Source organism: Mytilus edulis, chromosome 1 (assembly GCF_963676685.1).
Source record: "Mytilus edulis chromosome 1, xbMytEdul2.2, whole genome shotgun sequence".
In the NCBI taxonomy this organism is placed as follows: domain Eukaryota; kingdom Metazoa; phylum Mollusca; class Bivalvia; order Mytilida; family Mytilidae; genus Mytilus; species Mytilus edulis.
The window spans coordinates 21356053-21373623 of record NC_092344.1 but is presented as its reverse complement, the minus strand read 5'-3'; the positions used below and the strand labels follow the sequence as shown (position 1 = coordinate 21373623).

At 32.2% G+C, this 17571-nt stretch overlaps 1 protein-coding gene and 2 long non-coding RNA genes across 4 annotated transcripts in view; all 3 read left to right on the top strand.

The window, feature by feature from the left end:
* The first annotated feature begins 1767 nt into the window (after positions 1-1767).
* On the top strand, positions 1768-4329 carry LOC139527412 (uncharacterized). The gene is made up of 2 exons (XR_011665356.1): positions 1768-1818; positions 3893-4329. It is a non-coding gene; the product is annotated as an uncharacterized lncRNA (long non-coding RNA).
* Positions 4330-8831: 4502 nt separating this feature from the next.
* LOC139527413 (uncharacterized) lies at positions 8832-13580 on the top strand. Its single transcript, XR_011665357.1, has 3 exons — positions 8832-9050; positions 9528-9567; positions 13082-13580. It is a non-coding gene; the product is annotated as an uncharacterized lncRNA (long non-coding RNA).
* A 3074-nt stretch (positions 13581-16654) lies between these two features.
* The window catches only part of LOC139527400 (uncharacterized), a 37335-nt gene continuing 36418 nt past the window's right edge, over positions 16655-17571 (top strand). For both annotated transcript variants that reach the window (XM_071322822.1, XM_071322815.1), the window contains exons 1-2: positions 16655-16803; positions 17264-17303. In XM_071322822.1, the coding sequence (XP_071178923.1) occupies positions 16746-16803; positions 17264-17303 (98 nt within the window). In that variant the 5' untranslated portion in view covers positions 16655-16745. The remainder of the gene's footprint in view (positions 16804-17263; positions 17304-17571) is intronic.

Here is a 17571-nt window from a genome sequence, read left to right as displayed (position 1 = left end):
ACAAAAAGGAGTCCGGATATTGATTCCGTCATCAGACTGACTTTAAGTCATAGACAAGACTTCCGGTTTGAAACATGCACAAGTACAACCAATCGTAATATGATAGAAAACAAAAATGAAAAATAAATAAGCCAATCAGAGCGTTCTCCATATCATGGTGTTTAGATCGCAAGAATCACAACTATTATTCCTCCTTAGAGAGGACAATTATTTTAAGCGTTTATCTACATGTAAACTACGATTATACTACTTTAATATATAGAGACTCTCTGTATTCTGTATACTGTTTTTTTTTAAATGTTTACTACCAGTTTCACATATATATATATCAAAATAAGTAAAACACGTGAAAACAAGAATGTGTCTATAGTACACGGATGCCACATCGGCATTCTGGTTGATTGGACTTCAACTTCATCAACTACCTTGACCAAAAACTTTAACCTGAAGCGGGACAGACGGGCGGACGAAAGAACGAACGAACGCATGGGTGCACAGACTAGAAAACATAATGCCCATAAACGGGCATAAAAAATTATTTTTGAAAGTGTCCATAGTACACGGACGCCAAATTCAACCATTGGCATGTAAATAAGGCTTTCAAAAGAAAATTACACTGATGAATTGTCTTAGAAGCATATTTTATTAGACTAATAATGGTCTACATATATATAAGCAGTTACATTTATTTCATGTTTGAAGCGGTGCAAATTTTTAATTTAATTTGACTTTTACCAAAAGATGCATTGTAGTAATGGAGAAAAATAATTGTGGTCTGAGGCCAGAAACACGAAAATAATTGAATATAACAGTAAGGAAAGAAATATCGGACTTTTGAAAAAGGGAGAGGGGTTTTGATACATTTTATGAAATTCTCCATACACAATATCTTTTTTCAAAAAAACATCCTACAACAGTTCACAACCTGTAATTAAATATATGATGCCAGCGATTTCGCGGGTGTGTTCTAGTAATTAATTATACGGAAAAGACTATCTATCAAAATTCACGTAGAAAAAATCCAGTGTATATGCTGGGATTCGAGCTCAAGACCTTTAGCATATTCGTATCCAGTCGTCCTGGTGTACCACTACAGCAGGACGACTGGATACGAATTAATAGTAATTTGACATACTTTAATAAAGGAAGCAAGATCTTTTTATAAGTGAGGCGAGTTGTCAAACCTTTATTCAGTGGGGTAAAAAATACCGGTTGTTCAACGGACATTTCATCCGTTGGACGTCCGTTCAAAGATTTGAACATGCTTAAAATTTTCCACCGGACAGAACGGACGTCGACGGAAAAACGTACGCTTAACGGACAAGCAACGGATATGGACGGACTTCTAACGGATAAGAACGGACCTCTAACGGACATGAACAGATTGAAAAAAAGTTACCCGTAATAGGCGTCCGTTCGAGCTATACGTTAAGGTTTAATATATGCACAGGCTTTCCGGATAACTCCTCCTGTTCAACTTTGTGTATTTTATGAATAACACTTTGCATCTGCGGGGGCATCATTTGTGTCTTCCAGACAGAATAATATCTCAAAGAAAGTCCAACATCTATTATTATTATTAACATTTATAAAAATTGAATAATGCTTACGTTTACAACGGGAAAAAATAGATAATGCTTTACGTTTATAAAATTATCCTTTATGATTATTAGTTTATGTGATCTTAAGCTGTGTTATAAAGTATTTATTAAAAAAATCAGAATTATTGAAAAAGTCTGAAATTTGATATACTTAATTTGACAAGCCCCTCACAGTGACTTACCTCCCTTTAACTGTCGACATGGGCGAGCAAATAAGGTAAAACTAAAAGGGGTTTAAAAATAATTCATTTCTGTCTGGTTTTAAAAACTGAACTGAATTATCTGGACTAAAATCTGACCCTGTTTATTCTTCCTACAATCAAAACCAACGATTTTTGAGAGGTACAAACCAGAAACTAACGTTCACAAATTATTCTTTTGTCTCTCCGCGTTTGAAAGGAAATTTCTAATTTTTGGGTAATAAGAACGACCCTCGTCAAAGTTCTTTCCCGTACCACTGCGCAGTGCCGTAGCGAATGAAATAAACAAACAGGTGCCAGCATTAAAGTAATTAGAATATTTTCCTTCTTTCACTATTTGTTTGTTGAGGTGTTGGACACCAGGTCATTGGGGCATATGATATCCCCCTTTTTTCTTTTCCCCTTTTTTTGGGTGTTTATTTTATAAATAAAATATTTATTGATGTCTAAACTTATCTGCTCTTTAATATCCACATGAAATTACCAGTAACAATAGTTTCTATAAAGATAAAAAGATCCTGCATCAGTCCATGCCCCAAACACCTGTGGACTGGATGGTTCATTACAAATACATTTTCAAGCGATCCTCAGTCTTTTGAGTGCAACTGAAAATTCATAAAATAATCGTTACATTTCGTCGTACGTCATTTTCAGTTTAGAAAAAAAATGTTATTATACCCCACGCAACAAAGTTGCGGAGGGTATAATGTGTTTGACCCGTCCGTCCTTGCGTCAGTCCTGTTTCTTGTCATCGCAACTCCTTTCAAACCACACAGCCAACAGAATTTCAAGAAACCTTTTTAGCTAATAAGGAAATACTATGTAGTTGTGCATATCGACAGGTAATTACGATCCAAATTTTTTCTAGGAGTTACGCCCCTTTGAACTTATTTGCTTCAATGTACTACTGCAACAGTTTGTCATCGCAACTCCTCCAAAACTACACAACTGAATTTCATGAAATCTTTTTAGATAATAAGGACATACTATGTAGATGTGCATATCGACAGGAAATTACGATTAATTTTTTTTCTAGGAGTTACGCCCCTTTGAACTTATTTACTTTAATGTTTTACTGCAACAGTTTGTCATCTCAATTTCTCTGAAACCACACAACAGAATTTCATGAAACCTTTTTAGATAATAAGGACATACTATGTAGATGTGCATATCGACAGGAAATTACGATTCATTTTTTTTCTAGGAGTTACGCCCCTTTGAACTTAATATTTACTTTAATGTTTTACTGCAACAGTTTGTCATCTCAACTTCTCTGAAATCACACAACAGAATTTCATGAAATTTTGTAGATAATAAGGACATACTACGTAGATGTGCATATTGACAGGAAATTACGATTCAATTATTTCCTAGGAGTTAAGCCCCTTTGAACTTATTTTCTTCAATGTACTTCTTCTGCAACAGTTTGTCATCTCAACTCCTCTGAAACCACACAATAAAATTTCATGAAATTTTGTAGCTAATAAGGAAATACTATGTAAATGTGCATATTGACAGGAAATTAAGATTCATTTTTTCTAGGAGTTACGCCCCTTTGAACTTATTTACTTAAATGTTTTACTGCAACAGTTTGTCATCTGAATTCCTCTGAAACCACACAAGAGAATTTCATGAAATTTTGAAGATAATAATGACATACCACGTAGATGTGCATATTGACAGGAAATTACGATTCATTTTTTTTTCTAGGAGTTAAGCCCCTTTGAACTTATTTACTTCAATGTACTTCTTCTGCAACAGTTTGTCGTCTCAACTCTGAAACAACACAACAGAATTTCATGAAATTTTGTAGCTAATAAGGACATACTATGTAGATGTGCATATTGACAGGAAATTATGATTCATTTTTTTCTTATACAATTTTTTTTCTTACACTTATTTAATTTCTACAATGGCAATGTGGGGACGTGGGGTATGTGAGCGCGCTCACTAAGATTCTTTAATTAAACTTAAACCATTGTGGTGGCGTCAGCCTATTCATATAATGTCTATAATTTATGTATATAAATTAAAATAAGGATCCCTTTTAGCCTACATGATACAATAAGGGAAATTCTTTATTTTTTTTAGGTTAGTTGGTGTTATTATTGGTACAGGTCTCGGATGTCTTCTTATGGTTATCTTATTAGGAGTCATTATCCAGACCTTCTGTGAAACTAACTGTTGCAGACTAGATCTACACGAAGCTACAGACGACAGTATCGATGATACATCTCAGCACCAACGTGAAGCTGAAGATAAACCATATCTAACGAGAATCCGTCTTTGGATTCACAAACATTTAAATCAGGTCTGACACAAAACCGGTTGTGTTTTGAATAAAATATAAAAATGCTACGTAATACGATTTCTACACTATGTGACATTATTTTCAGAAGAGCTCATTGTACTTTAATTCATTTCAATACTTCAATGTGACAACTATTTGTTTTTGGGTGATCATTTAGATCTTACACATGTGTACGTTATTAAAAAAATGTGATATCAAATAAATTCAGCAAAATTCATGTCACTTTCTTGTAGAACAAACGCCAGTCCTTAAATCGTTATTTCAATTCACATCAGTTATATCATTTGATCATTAAATTTGTTGACAATCTCCGATTTAGAAAAACAGTGTTCATATCACGAAAAGACTATACCATCAACGCGGCAGATGCAACGAGACAGTTTACACTAAATAGGAATATACAGGGTCAGTTATTTTTTTCATGGGGCGATCATTTGTCGAGAAGAGTAAAGTCGACCAAAGTTGAAACTGTTGTTAAAGAAAGAAAGAAAAGATACAAAATGGAATTTCAAGATACATAAGTCGGAGATAAAGCCTTTGCAAAATAACCCTGAAAAGTAAAAACAAACGAAAAGTAAAAAAAGAGTCTACAAAACACTATATAGAAAAAATAAAACTTTGTTATACTAGCCCTATAAAAAAACGAGGGTGATGTTAAAAATCAAGGAATAGGGAAAGTGCTTACTGCAATTATTGTTAAACTCCTTTCTACTACTTTAAAAAAACTGCTCCCCTAAGAAAATATCTGTATTTTTTTGGTTTAAAAACATCTTTTGTAACGAGCTACTATGATAATCCCTATTTACAAAATATAGATTATAAATTTTAAAAACGTTTTACACAACTGACGAATATGAAAAGAAAATTAGCATTATTAAAAGTAAAATCATAAAATTACTGAAGTCCGAGGAATCTGATTCAAACCGGAAAGTCACTAATCAAATGGCAAAATCAAAATCTCTTACACAACAAATGAATGGATAAAAACTGTCATATTCCTGACTTGGAACATACATTCTCTTGGGTAGAACATGGTGGATTGTACCTGGTTTTATAGCTAGCTAAACCTCTCACTTGTATGACAACTCGCATCAAATTTCATTATATTAACAACGATGCGTGAACAAAACAAACAATCTGATGTCGAGTTTTTGTCGTCTGTTTATGTGGTTCATAAGTGTTTCTCGATTCTCGTTTTTATATTTTCATATAGATTAGACCGTTGGGTTTCCCGTTTGAATGGTTTTACACTAGCATTTTTTGGGGCCCTTTATAGCTTGCTGTTCGGTGTGAGACAAGGCTTCGTGTTGAAGGCCGTACCTTAACCGATAATGGTTTACTTTTTAAATTGATACTTTGATGGAGAGTTGTCTCGTTGGCACTCATACCACATCTTGATATTCGGGGGGGGGGGGGGGGGGGGGGGGGGACGGGGGGCTGGAGGAATTGTTTTTGATCGGTTATTTATTTTTGTAAACTAAGAGAACAAATTACTCATTTTCTGCAATATTGAAGCAAGATTTTTCATTTTCATTAAAGCAAGGGACTGATTATTCATTTTCACAACTATATTTATGATAATCGAAAAACATAGAATTTTTCCCAACTGCATATCTACATGTATTGCATACATTCATAGTATTAAAGTTTGGTTGTAGCTAGACTGTTTTAAAAGTCTCGGCAAACATATATAAATTTTTGTGAAAGGGTTTTTGAGCCACTATATAAAGGTCAAAGAAGCTATAGAACAAATGATGCAAAATCATGCTTTCTGTGTGTTCCGAAGACCCTTTCTTAATATGAAAATGCAAGTTTTGTTTTAATAATTTTTTGACAATATTTTGGTCTCAAAGCAAAATGTATAAATTCAAGTTTCTAGGGACAACACCAAAAGACCAATGTGCATGATAAAGCAAAAATGGAATTCACATAGTGTGCCTGTTAAACTCATCAAGTTTCAATAGGACTACTATATTTGTTGTATGGAATGATTGTAAGGTGTTCATGTCTAGCTGGTATTTGTCATCTGACCTTGACCTCATTTTCATGGTTCAGTGGTTATAGTTAAGTTTCGTGTGTTGGTCTGTTTTTCTTATACTGTATCATCGCGGCAATAGGTCTACTATATTTGGTGTAAGGAATGAGTGTAAGGTGTTGATGTATATATACCTAGGGTATTATTATTCACCATATGCTTTTATAGATGTAAAGAATCGCGTGATGATGTATTGTTCTTTATATGGACATTTACGAGATGTATTATAGTATATATCTGTCAGTCTGTCATTTCGTCTGTCTGTCCATCATTAACATGTCACAATAACTCAAACATGTCAAAAGTGCTAAAGTGCTTTAACCAATTTACATTAAACTGAGCTCCCGTTTTGATTTTCATAAATTTGTGATTTTTATTTAGAGCTTTGGGGACTCATTTAAATAAAATGGGACAGTTTTTGGAGGAAAAATCAAAAAGGCTTTTAGCAGATATAATTAATTTTTGGTAAATTGTTTATATCTATTGATGGGATTTCCCTTTAAATTTTCATAAATTTAGATTTTAAGTGTCCAAGTTATGAGGAATATTTATTAAAAGGTTTTTTTCCCTGTTTTCGAACAATTCATATTGTACATGTTTTGGAATTTCTGTCATATTTTCGAAATCCTCTGGTTTTATCCATTTGAATGCCTTAAAACATTTTTACCAATTTTTCTGTTTATTAATATTTACTTGTACAATTATAAGCCATCCATTAAAGTCTTATGAAATCTTCGTTATTTTTTTTATTAGTTTTTGAGAACTTTAACATGTCAATGATAAAGCTATGGAAAATCAAGAGAGAACATTTTCCGGTCAACAGTTTCAATGGCTAATATCTGGAAATCTGCATACGGACCTATATATTTTTTCGCTCTTTTGGTTCTTTTTTTAATCCTCAATCAATGTATGATAGTGTTATGAAAAGCATGTTAATTTGAAACTGAGTCGTGAACTTCCTGAAGCTCAAATTTGTTTGCCAATGGAAAACACAATGATGTTTACATGTCCTTACCACCAGGATATTTTAAAAGAATTATTTAATTTTATGTGTCTCTCTTATACTCTGAGTAAAAACTCACTTTCAGTGCTCATTTTGAATAAGTTACTGTCACCTTTATCGTGTTAATTGAATTGTCAGTATTTGCTTCATTTTCAGAATTTTTCAGTTTAAAAAAAAAGGGGGGTACCGCTTTGATTGCAAATATTTTTGTAGATATTCAAATGCAAAGCAAAAGGTATATTATAATCAGTAAGACTTAAATGAGTGTGAAAAAAGCAATACAAAAGAAATAAAAGTGTTATTTTGGTATATACAACCATGTGAACTATAGCATTTTTGAGAAAAAAGGAAATTTGGAAAATTGCCAAATTTTTAGAGTTATCTGCCCTTGGTTAACTTCAATTATTTTTTTTTAATGCAGATATGGCTATGAAAAGGTCCTTGTATTATGTTTTACATATGATGCCACTTTTGTTGAAAATATCTTTAATATTAGATTAAATATTGTTTCAAAATATGCTTGTTTTGTGTATCTTCTATATTTTTTCATCTGAAAATCAATAAATTGAAGGTGGCGGGGGCGCCAAGATATATAAATCAGATTAAAAGTTATTATTTATTTACAATATATATGGTAAGGTTAACCTACAAACAAGATTTCATAAAGATTGGCAGATGTTGCTCCCGAACTGTTTTGCATGGTTTTCTCATGGACAGGCTCCTAATATTACAATAAATTAAAAACAGTTATATCAGACAAAAAAAAAACCGATTACATGATCGTGGTATTGGACAAGCACATAAAGAACGTGGAAGGGTAAAACCGGCTTGTAAGCGCTCAAAATTTCATTAACCAAGTGGACAATAGTGTAACAACAAAGAAAAAGAACACACGTTAAAAAAACACAATAATAGCACTGTTCCTTTGCTTTTTGGGAGTTTTAGTTAGATTTTATGTCATGGATCATACATACCCTATATCCTTGTTTTTTTTCTATTCAAATCATAACGTATCGATCTGATAGTTTTTAGCGACAGGAGGTACCAGGAGTAAGGACTTTTGGTAGAAAAATATGTTACCATTTGGTACATATAAAGCTTATCAAAATAAACGGCAAAGAAACGAACAAAAATTCTTACCACAATGTCAAATTATGAATGAGTTTATTCTAACTCAATAATTGCTGAGTTATACAGATTTCAAAATTACAAATGACCCTCTGTTTCGTAAACGTTGCAAAATATACAAATTATGTAGTTCAAAATGGATCCAACTATCATGGCATATATGATAAGTCCTCAGTAAATACACCATTCTGCATAAAATCCAGTGATATACTTAGTACACTGCAGTTGTATGATCAAGTCTTATGTTTGAAAACTGTGTGTGTCAAATGTACTGTTTGACTAAAACAGTTACAAAATCTGACAAGGAATATTTTTTATACAGCCCATATAGTATTTGTGATGAACAACGTATACATAAATTAATCAAGTATATAAGCAACTAAATTTTACATAATTTTGATTGCTTAAGTGTTGTTTCCTTAACATCCAGTTGCAAATATTTATAGTATATGATGCATATGAAGACTACATGTTAATATCATTGTTTTTCATTGACAACCAATCTGTGACTGTTCATTTGAAATACTGAAAGTATTATTAATCAAAATGAAAGGTTATACATGTGTACTTAAACAATATAACTTAATTTAATAGTGTATAAATTTGTAAAATGGCTGATTCTTTTGTCTATATGGACACGCAATGCACAGTGAATTGCTAATAATGCAATCATGTATTTATTAAGATTAATATATTTTGGATCATTTATCTGCAATGTATACAATAGTTGGATCTAAAATCGTGCTTGTTTTAATTTGCTATGAACTAGTTGGTAAGTGTATTTTACATAATTCAAGTCACCGGTTCTACCAAGATATTTAATTTATTGAATCATGTTATATATAATTATGTCAATTAATTGTATCTGATTGTATGCCCTTCATGGGCCCTGTAATTTGGGAAATAAAAATATTCTATTCTATTCTATTTTTTTTTTATGGCAATTCTGATGAATAAACATAGATCTGGGGTATGTGACAAAATGACAACAAACCAATGACAAATTTTAATGAGACAGCAATCCAACGACACATTTTAAAAACGAAGAACCGATGTATAGATCAATGAAACAACAACCCAACGACAAATTACACGATTATTTGAAAGTAATACACCAATGAGGCAGCGCCCTAACGACAATTCAACGAAGATTTATGGAATTTCCATTGTACACAATAAACAATACAAAGAAGCAACATTTTCAATAATATTTTAGAATATTTAAACTATATTAGCAACTTTTTTTCAGGTCAATTTGTGAGTGGTGAAGGAAATGACAGTTCGTCAAGGTATAACATATATACTTATACACTTTACTATAGTTCTCAATGAGTATGCCTTCATAACTTCATAAAGTGTATACATTTATATATATAAATCAAAACAAGTTGCTTTTTTAGAAAAAAAAAAGTCAATACGTGAACCTTAGAACTTTTTTTTTATGCAAATCTTATTTCAACTGAATTGTAAATTATACCTCAGTGTTTTCATTATCATCTGTGTGGAGGATAATATTTTCTTTTTATTGTAAATCAGGACAATTTGGGTATATTGAGAGTGGTGTTAAATATAAAGTGAGGAGATAATTAATGTTTTTATTTCGATATTAATTTTTACCAACGTGAAAGGTCAAAATACTACCAATGGATGACACTTCTATAGGGTTCTTATTGGTAGAGGTAATATTTCACCTAAGTCCAACAGCCATTTTATTTACTTTTCTGTGAAAAAAAACACCCATATTAGATATATATAGGCAGATGTGGTATGAGTGCCAATGAGACAACTCTCCATCCAAGTAATAATTTATAAAAGTAAACCATTATAGGTCAAGGTACGGCATTTTAACACAGAGCCTTGGCTCACACCGAACAGCAAGCTATAAAGGGCCCAAAAAAATACTAGTATAAAACCATTCTAATGGGAAAACTAACGGTCTATATAAAAACGAGAAACAAGAAACACGTATGAACTACATAAACAGACGACAACTACTGTACATCAGATTCCTGACTAAGGACAGGTGCAAACATTTGCAGCGGGATTAAGGTGGATCCCTACAGATAAAGCAATTTTTTTTCACCATTGAATTTTTCTTAAAATTTGCAATGGCCTCTATAAAATTTGGGTTAAAAATAGTATGTCACCAGACTCGTTTCCGTGGTAACGGTCACCAAAGTTGGTACATCACGTGTATGCATAAATACATACCTGATGTAGAAACTCTGGATTGTTTTGAAGCCTATGAAAGTATTTTGAAAGGTTTGTTTTTCATTTATTACAAAATTATTATTTAAAATGTAATGAAAATGTATTTAAAACACAAATAGTGGCAGTTTTATTAATATTCATTTTTCTATCAAATGCAATAAAACAGTAAAAAAATGCTTTACATCAAGTTTCCCCTTGGAACATGTACTAAATGGCCTATCTCTATTATTTATTATATCTTTAGTTTTGATACAATTGAGGTTTGAAAAATTCGTACAAAAATGGCTACAGAAGGGTACATAAACCTTAATAATGACTTCATTAAAAATATATAATACGTATAATAATTAACTACATAATATCATACAACAATCATAACGTTGCAAATATAATAATCATATTATAAAGACTTATGATGTCAATATTATTGATTTATTAAAATCTCCAAACTAACGGGAGGTAACTCATGTTTACCATACAATATAAACAATGCTAAACTATAAACAAATATACTCTTACCACTTGTGGAGTGAGTTGTACTGATAAAGTTAATGGCACATCATATACACATCAAACAATCATGTGTCCTATATAATTACATTACATGAAACCAAAATACGAACATAGATACTCGGACTCTAATTATAAAAATATACAATGTAACAAATATTCTTTACTCATTCATATTTGTACTTTATAAAAACTATACGATACAATACTATTACTTTATATAAATGGAAACACTTTTCCGTCTTTTACTTAATAAGGAGTCATTTATAAAATATAGACTATTCATGACAATAATCAAATAGTGATGTACGCAATTCTACCGTGGCAAATAAACCGTAGATTATAAAATCATAAACTTATAGCGTAATAAAATACTCTCTTGTACATCTCGTGTACTTGTGTTACATGCATACGATATGAGGAGAACGTTACAAAACAAAATAGAAACTTTACTAGAATATCATTTACGTGAAAGATATAAACAATCTATACTATTAAACGACGCTTCTCCTCCTTCCACATTAAATTAATCATCATGCCTCTGTGTCCTATAGGTAACATGTATAGTCGCATTTGTCATCCATTCTTATGATCATTCAGTTTGGGTTATTTTGGGATAAAAACGAAAAAGAATGCGTCCGGATATTTAAGGATACTTTTGAAATGATCGATTAAATGGTAGCACTATAGTAGTCTAACACTACATTGACCATTCTGGAATGGTAACACTACATTGACCATTCTGGAATGGTAACATTCTGGAATGGTAACACTTCATCAACTCTTTTGGAATGGTAACACTACATCTACCATTCTGGAATGGTAACTACATTGACCATTCTGGAATGGTAACACTTCATTGACCATTCTGGAATGGTAACACTACATTGACCATTCTGGAATGGTAACACTACATTGACCATTCTGGAATGGTAACACTACATTGACCATTCTGGAATGGTAACACTACATTGACCATTCTGGAATGGTAACACTACATCGACCATTCTGGAATGGTAACACTACATTGACCATTCTGGAATGGTAACACTTCATCGACCATTCTGGAATGGTAACACTTCATTGACCATTCTGGAAAGTGTTACCATTCCAGAATGGTCCATGTAGTGTTAATTATCATTTAATTGACCTTTCAAAAGTATCCTTAGATTGACTATTCCAGAATGGTAACAAAACATTGATAATTATAGAATGACAACAATAATTTAACTTTTCTGGAATGGTAACAGCACATTGACCATTACATAAACAAGTTTGAAAACCACAGTGCTTTAGTGTTGTGACCATACATACATGATCACGGGTTTAACCATACATACATGATAACAGTGGTGTGACCATACATACATGATCACAGGGGTGTTACCATACATACATGGTCACAAAAAAGTATGTGGCTAAAGGAAAGCTTTTTTTTTCAGAACAAAACTAATGACAATTCTACAGTAACATCCAATGATCTAAACCTTTCCATTTCTAGAATTCTTAATAAACTCTTAATTCCAAAAAATTCTCTGTTCTCGTGGGAAATTCTCTGTTCTCGTGGGAGAGTAACACCTATTAATGATCGGTCGTAAGGAACATTAATTAATGTACATTTTATCAAACTAGTTGACCAGTTCGCAATGCCTCATAAATTATTTCTAAATGCGTTTTATGAATGTTTGGAAGACTGAGGTACATGTGACCATGTTTTGAATCATTATTACTCTTTAAAAATTATACGTATGGATAGCTATTTCGTTTTTTTTTCTATATAGATTTTCAACTATATATTTTATTATCATATAGCATATAAGTGAGTAAGCAATCAGTGTAAAGTTCTTTATTGCCATGTTTTAAATATATTAAATACCCTGTATGGAGGTGCTCTTAATTGCAGGATGCTAATACAGATAAGAAGAAAAAATGTTCCTAATGAACAAAAAGAACGTTTCCGAATATTCCTCCATAGACCATATTTTTAACTAATAAATATGCGTGAACCCTCAGGGGTTCACGCAATAAGGATCCCTTTTAGCCTACATGATACAATAAGGGAAATTCTTTATTTTTTTTTAGGTTAGATGGTGTTATTATTGGCACATGTCTCGGGTGTCTTCTTATAGTTGTCTTATTGGGAGTCGTTATCCAGACCTTCTGTGAAACTAACTGTTGTGGGCTAGATCTACACGAATCTACAGACGGCAGTATCGAAGATACATCTCAACACCAACGTGAACCTGCAAATCTAAGGAGAGTCCGTATTTGGATTCACAAACATTTTAATCAGGTCTGATACAACACCCGTTGTGTTTTGAATAAAATCATAAAAATGCTACGTAATACGATTTCTACACTGTGTGACATTATTTTCAGAAGAGATCATTGTACTTTTATTCATTTCAATACTTCAATGTGACAACCATTTTTTTTTTAAATTTGGTGGTTATTTAGAAATTACACATGAATCGTAATTTCTGTACTTTATTGATAAATAAAATATCTCATTATTTAGTAAATTCATATCACTTTCTTGTAGAACAAACGTCAAATGTCATTAAATCGTTATTTCAATTTATCTTTTATATCATTTGATCGTCAAATTTTTGACAATCTCCGATTTTGAACAATAGTGTTCATATCAAGAAAAGCCTATACCATCAACGCTGCAGATACAACGAGACAGTTTACACTAAATAGGAATATACAGGGTCAGCTAATTTTTCATGGGGCAATAATTTGTCGAGAAGATTTAGCCGACCAAACTGTTGTTATAGAAAGAAAGAGAAGATACAAAATGCACTTTCAAAATACATAAGTCGGAGGTAATGCGACAATGCCATCGTAAAAAAAACCCCGAAAAGTAAAAAAAAGTCTAAAAAACACTACATAGAAAAACTAAAGTAATACGAACCCCATAAAAACGAGGGGGATCGCAGGTGCGGAAGAGGTTAATCAGATCCTACTTCCCATGTGGTACCTGTCATGGTGTAAATTCAGTGATTCGTATCATTCAGTGATGTCAAAGTTAAGGAATAGGGAAAGTGCTTACTGCAATTATTGTTAAACTCCTTTCTAATACTTAAAAACTGCTCCCCTTAGAAAATACATGTAATTTTTTGTTAAGAAAAATCTTTTTGAAACAAGAAACTATAATAATCCCCATTTACAAAATATAGATTATAAATTTTAAAACGTTTTACACAACTGAAGAATAAGAACAGATATTAGCATTGTTGAAAGTAAAATCATATAAATACTGAACACCAAGGAATCTGATTCAAAACGGAAAGTCCCTAAGCAAATGACAAAATTAAAATCTCAAACACATCAAATGAATGGATAACAACTGTCATATACCTGACTTAGAACAGGCATGTTCTTAGGTAGAAAATGGTGGATTAAACCTAGTTTTATAGCCAGTTGAACCTCTCACTTGTATGACAGTCGCATCAAATTCCATTATATTGACAACGATGCAACAAAACAAACAGACATAATAGTTAAAACAGCCAAAAACCAGCTGATCAGGATCTATGAAAATTAAGTTATTTGGTATGATGACAATGAGACAATTATGGATGATGAATTACGTGGAACCACAAGGTTTATCAATGAGTAAAAGAAACACCTTTTTCTAGAAGTAAGGTACAAGAGATTTACAGAAAACTAACGTGCAACTTATATATTACAATAAACGAAAAACAATCGGTTATATAAGACAAAGAAAACAAATCGAGTACATGCTAATTGTATTGGACATACACATGAAGAACGTGGAAAGGTTAAACAGGTTTGTAAGCGCTCAAAATTTCATTAACTACGTGGACAATGGTGTGACAACATAGAATAAGAACACACTTTTAAAAAATGTGCTCGAGCATGACTCGTCAGATTGGTATGCATAATACACAATAAATAGAAGAAAAACATAAACAACAATGAAGTGAGAGTTACTTTTGCTACGTGGTGAGGGTACTGTGACTTTGAGATGAAAAACAACAATAATAGCACTGTTCTTTTGCTTTTTGTGTGATTTTAGTTGTAAATGTACTGATTTTGTGTCATGGATCATGCATATCTTTGGTTTTTCTTTTCAAATTATAACGTATCGATCTGATATATATAGTGTTCATTTTTTAAAGTTACTGAAAGCCAATTAAAAAAAACCTTTCAGACTAAAACACAAACCAGTAAACCTCAACAGATTTAGGTTAAGACGTCATAAGCAATCTAGAAAATACATTTTGTCGTGCAATACCAAAATCTAGTTAGCGACAGGAGGTAGGACTTTTGGTAGAAAAATATGTTACCTTTTGGTACGTATTAAGCTATTCAAAATAAACGGCAATGAAACGATTATTTTTTACCACAATGACAAATTATGAATGAGTTTATTCTAACTTAACAATTGCTGAGTTATACATTGTATAATAAGAAAAGATTGCAAAAGTACAAATGACCCTCAGATCTGTTTACGTAAACGTTGCAGAATATACAAATTATGCAGTTCAAAATGGATCCAGCTATCAAGGCAGATATAAGTACTTTTAAAAATAAATACAGAATTCAGCATCAAATCCAGTGATATACTTAGTACACTGCAGTTGCATGATCAAGTCGTATAAATGTAATTTGTTTTGAACAGCCCCAAAAAGCATTTGGAATGAAATAGACTTATTAAGAAGGGATATAGTTACGATACTGTTGTCAGGTCATTAAAGATTGCATATTTTGGCGTTAATATTGATTCACTTATAGGGTCTTTGCATCGGAACTAAACACATTTATTCAGTTGTTGGCATGACACGGGTTATGTTCTTCTCATATATGTCATGATGGTATGATACTAAACCCCTAACGGGAAGGATTGTGCCTGATGTTCATATGATGAAATCATAATCTTTCAGTCAGTTTAATTGAAGTCTGGAGCTGGCATGTCAGTTAACTGCTAGTAGTCTGTTGTTATTTATGTATTATTGTCATTTTGTTTATTTTCTTTGGTTTCATCTTCTGACATCAGACTCGGACTTCTCTTGAACTGAATTTTAATGTACGTATTGTTATGCGTTTACTTTTCTACATTGGCTAGAGGTATAGGGGGAGGGCTGAGATCTCACAAACATGTTTAACCCCGTCGCATTTTTGCGCCTGTCCCAAGTCAGAAGCCTCTGGCCTTTGTTAGTCTTGTATTATTTTAATTTTAGTTTCTTGTGTACAATTTGGAAATTAGTATGGCGTTCATTATCACTGAACTAGTATATATTTGTTTAGGGGCCAGTTGAAAGACGACTCCGGGTGCGGGAATTTCTCGCTACATTGAAGACCTGTTGGTGACCTTCTGCTGTTGTTTTTTTTCTATGGTCAGGTTGTTGTCTCTTTGGCACATTCCCCATTTCCATTCTCAATTTTATTTTATAACGTATACTCAAAGTAATCAAGTAAGCAATTACATTTAACGCCCAGTTGTAATCTTTTATTGTATATAATGCACATGAGGACTAAAATATCATTGTTTACCACTGACAACCAATCAGACACTGTTCATTTGAAATACTGAAAGTATTATTAATCAAAATGAAAGGTTATACATGTGTACTTAAACAATAAAACATAATTTAATAGTGTATACATTTGTATAATGGCTGATTCTTTTGTCTATGGACACGCTATGCACAGTAAATTGCTAATAATGCAGTCATGTATTTATTAAAATTAATAGATTTTGGATCATTTATCTGCAATGTATGCAATAGTGGGATCTAAAATCGTGCTTGTTTTAATTTGCTATGAATTAGTTGGTAAGTGTATTTTACATACTTCAAGTGACCGGTTCTACCAAGATCTTTAATTTATTAAATTATAGAATTAAGTCAATCGATTGTATCTGATTGTATGCCCTTCATGGGCCCTGTAATTTGGGAAATAAAAATATTCTATTCTATTCTATTTTTTTCTATTCTATGGCAATTCTAATGAATAAACAAAGATTAATGAAAACAAACTAATGAGACAGCAATCCAACAATACATTTTAAAAACGAAGAACCGATGTATAGATCAATGCGACAACAACCCAACGACAAATTACACGATTATTTGAAAGTAATACACCAATGAGGCAGCACTCTAACGATACATTAAAACGAAGATTTATGGAATATCCATTGTACACAATAACAGTACAATGAATCTGTATATAGTAGCAACCTTTTCAATAAAATTTTAGAATATTTTAACTATATTAGCAACTTTTTTCCAGGTCAATTTGTGAGTGGTGAAGGAAACGACAGTGATTCAAGGTATAACATATATGCTAGAACACTTGATTATTGTCCATCGGAAATATTTTGATATTCTTTTCACGTAACACTACAGTAAATAAATGAAACCTTGTTAGGATAAAAGTTCCTTTGAGACCATAGGATTTGAAATACAAGTCGCATATCTTCGATTCAAATGTGACACCAAGCGTGACCCACGCAGAACAATTTGCTCTGTAATGAAAAAAGTGAGAGGATTTTCCGGTTGTGCATGAGTGGAGCAATTGTCACCGCTTCAAAAGGTATG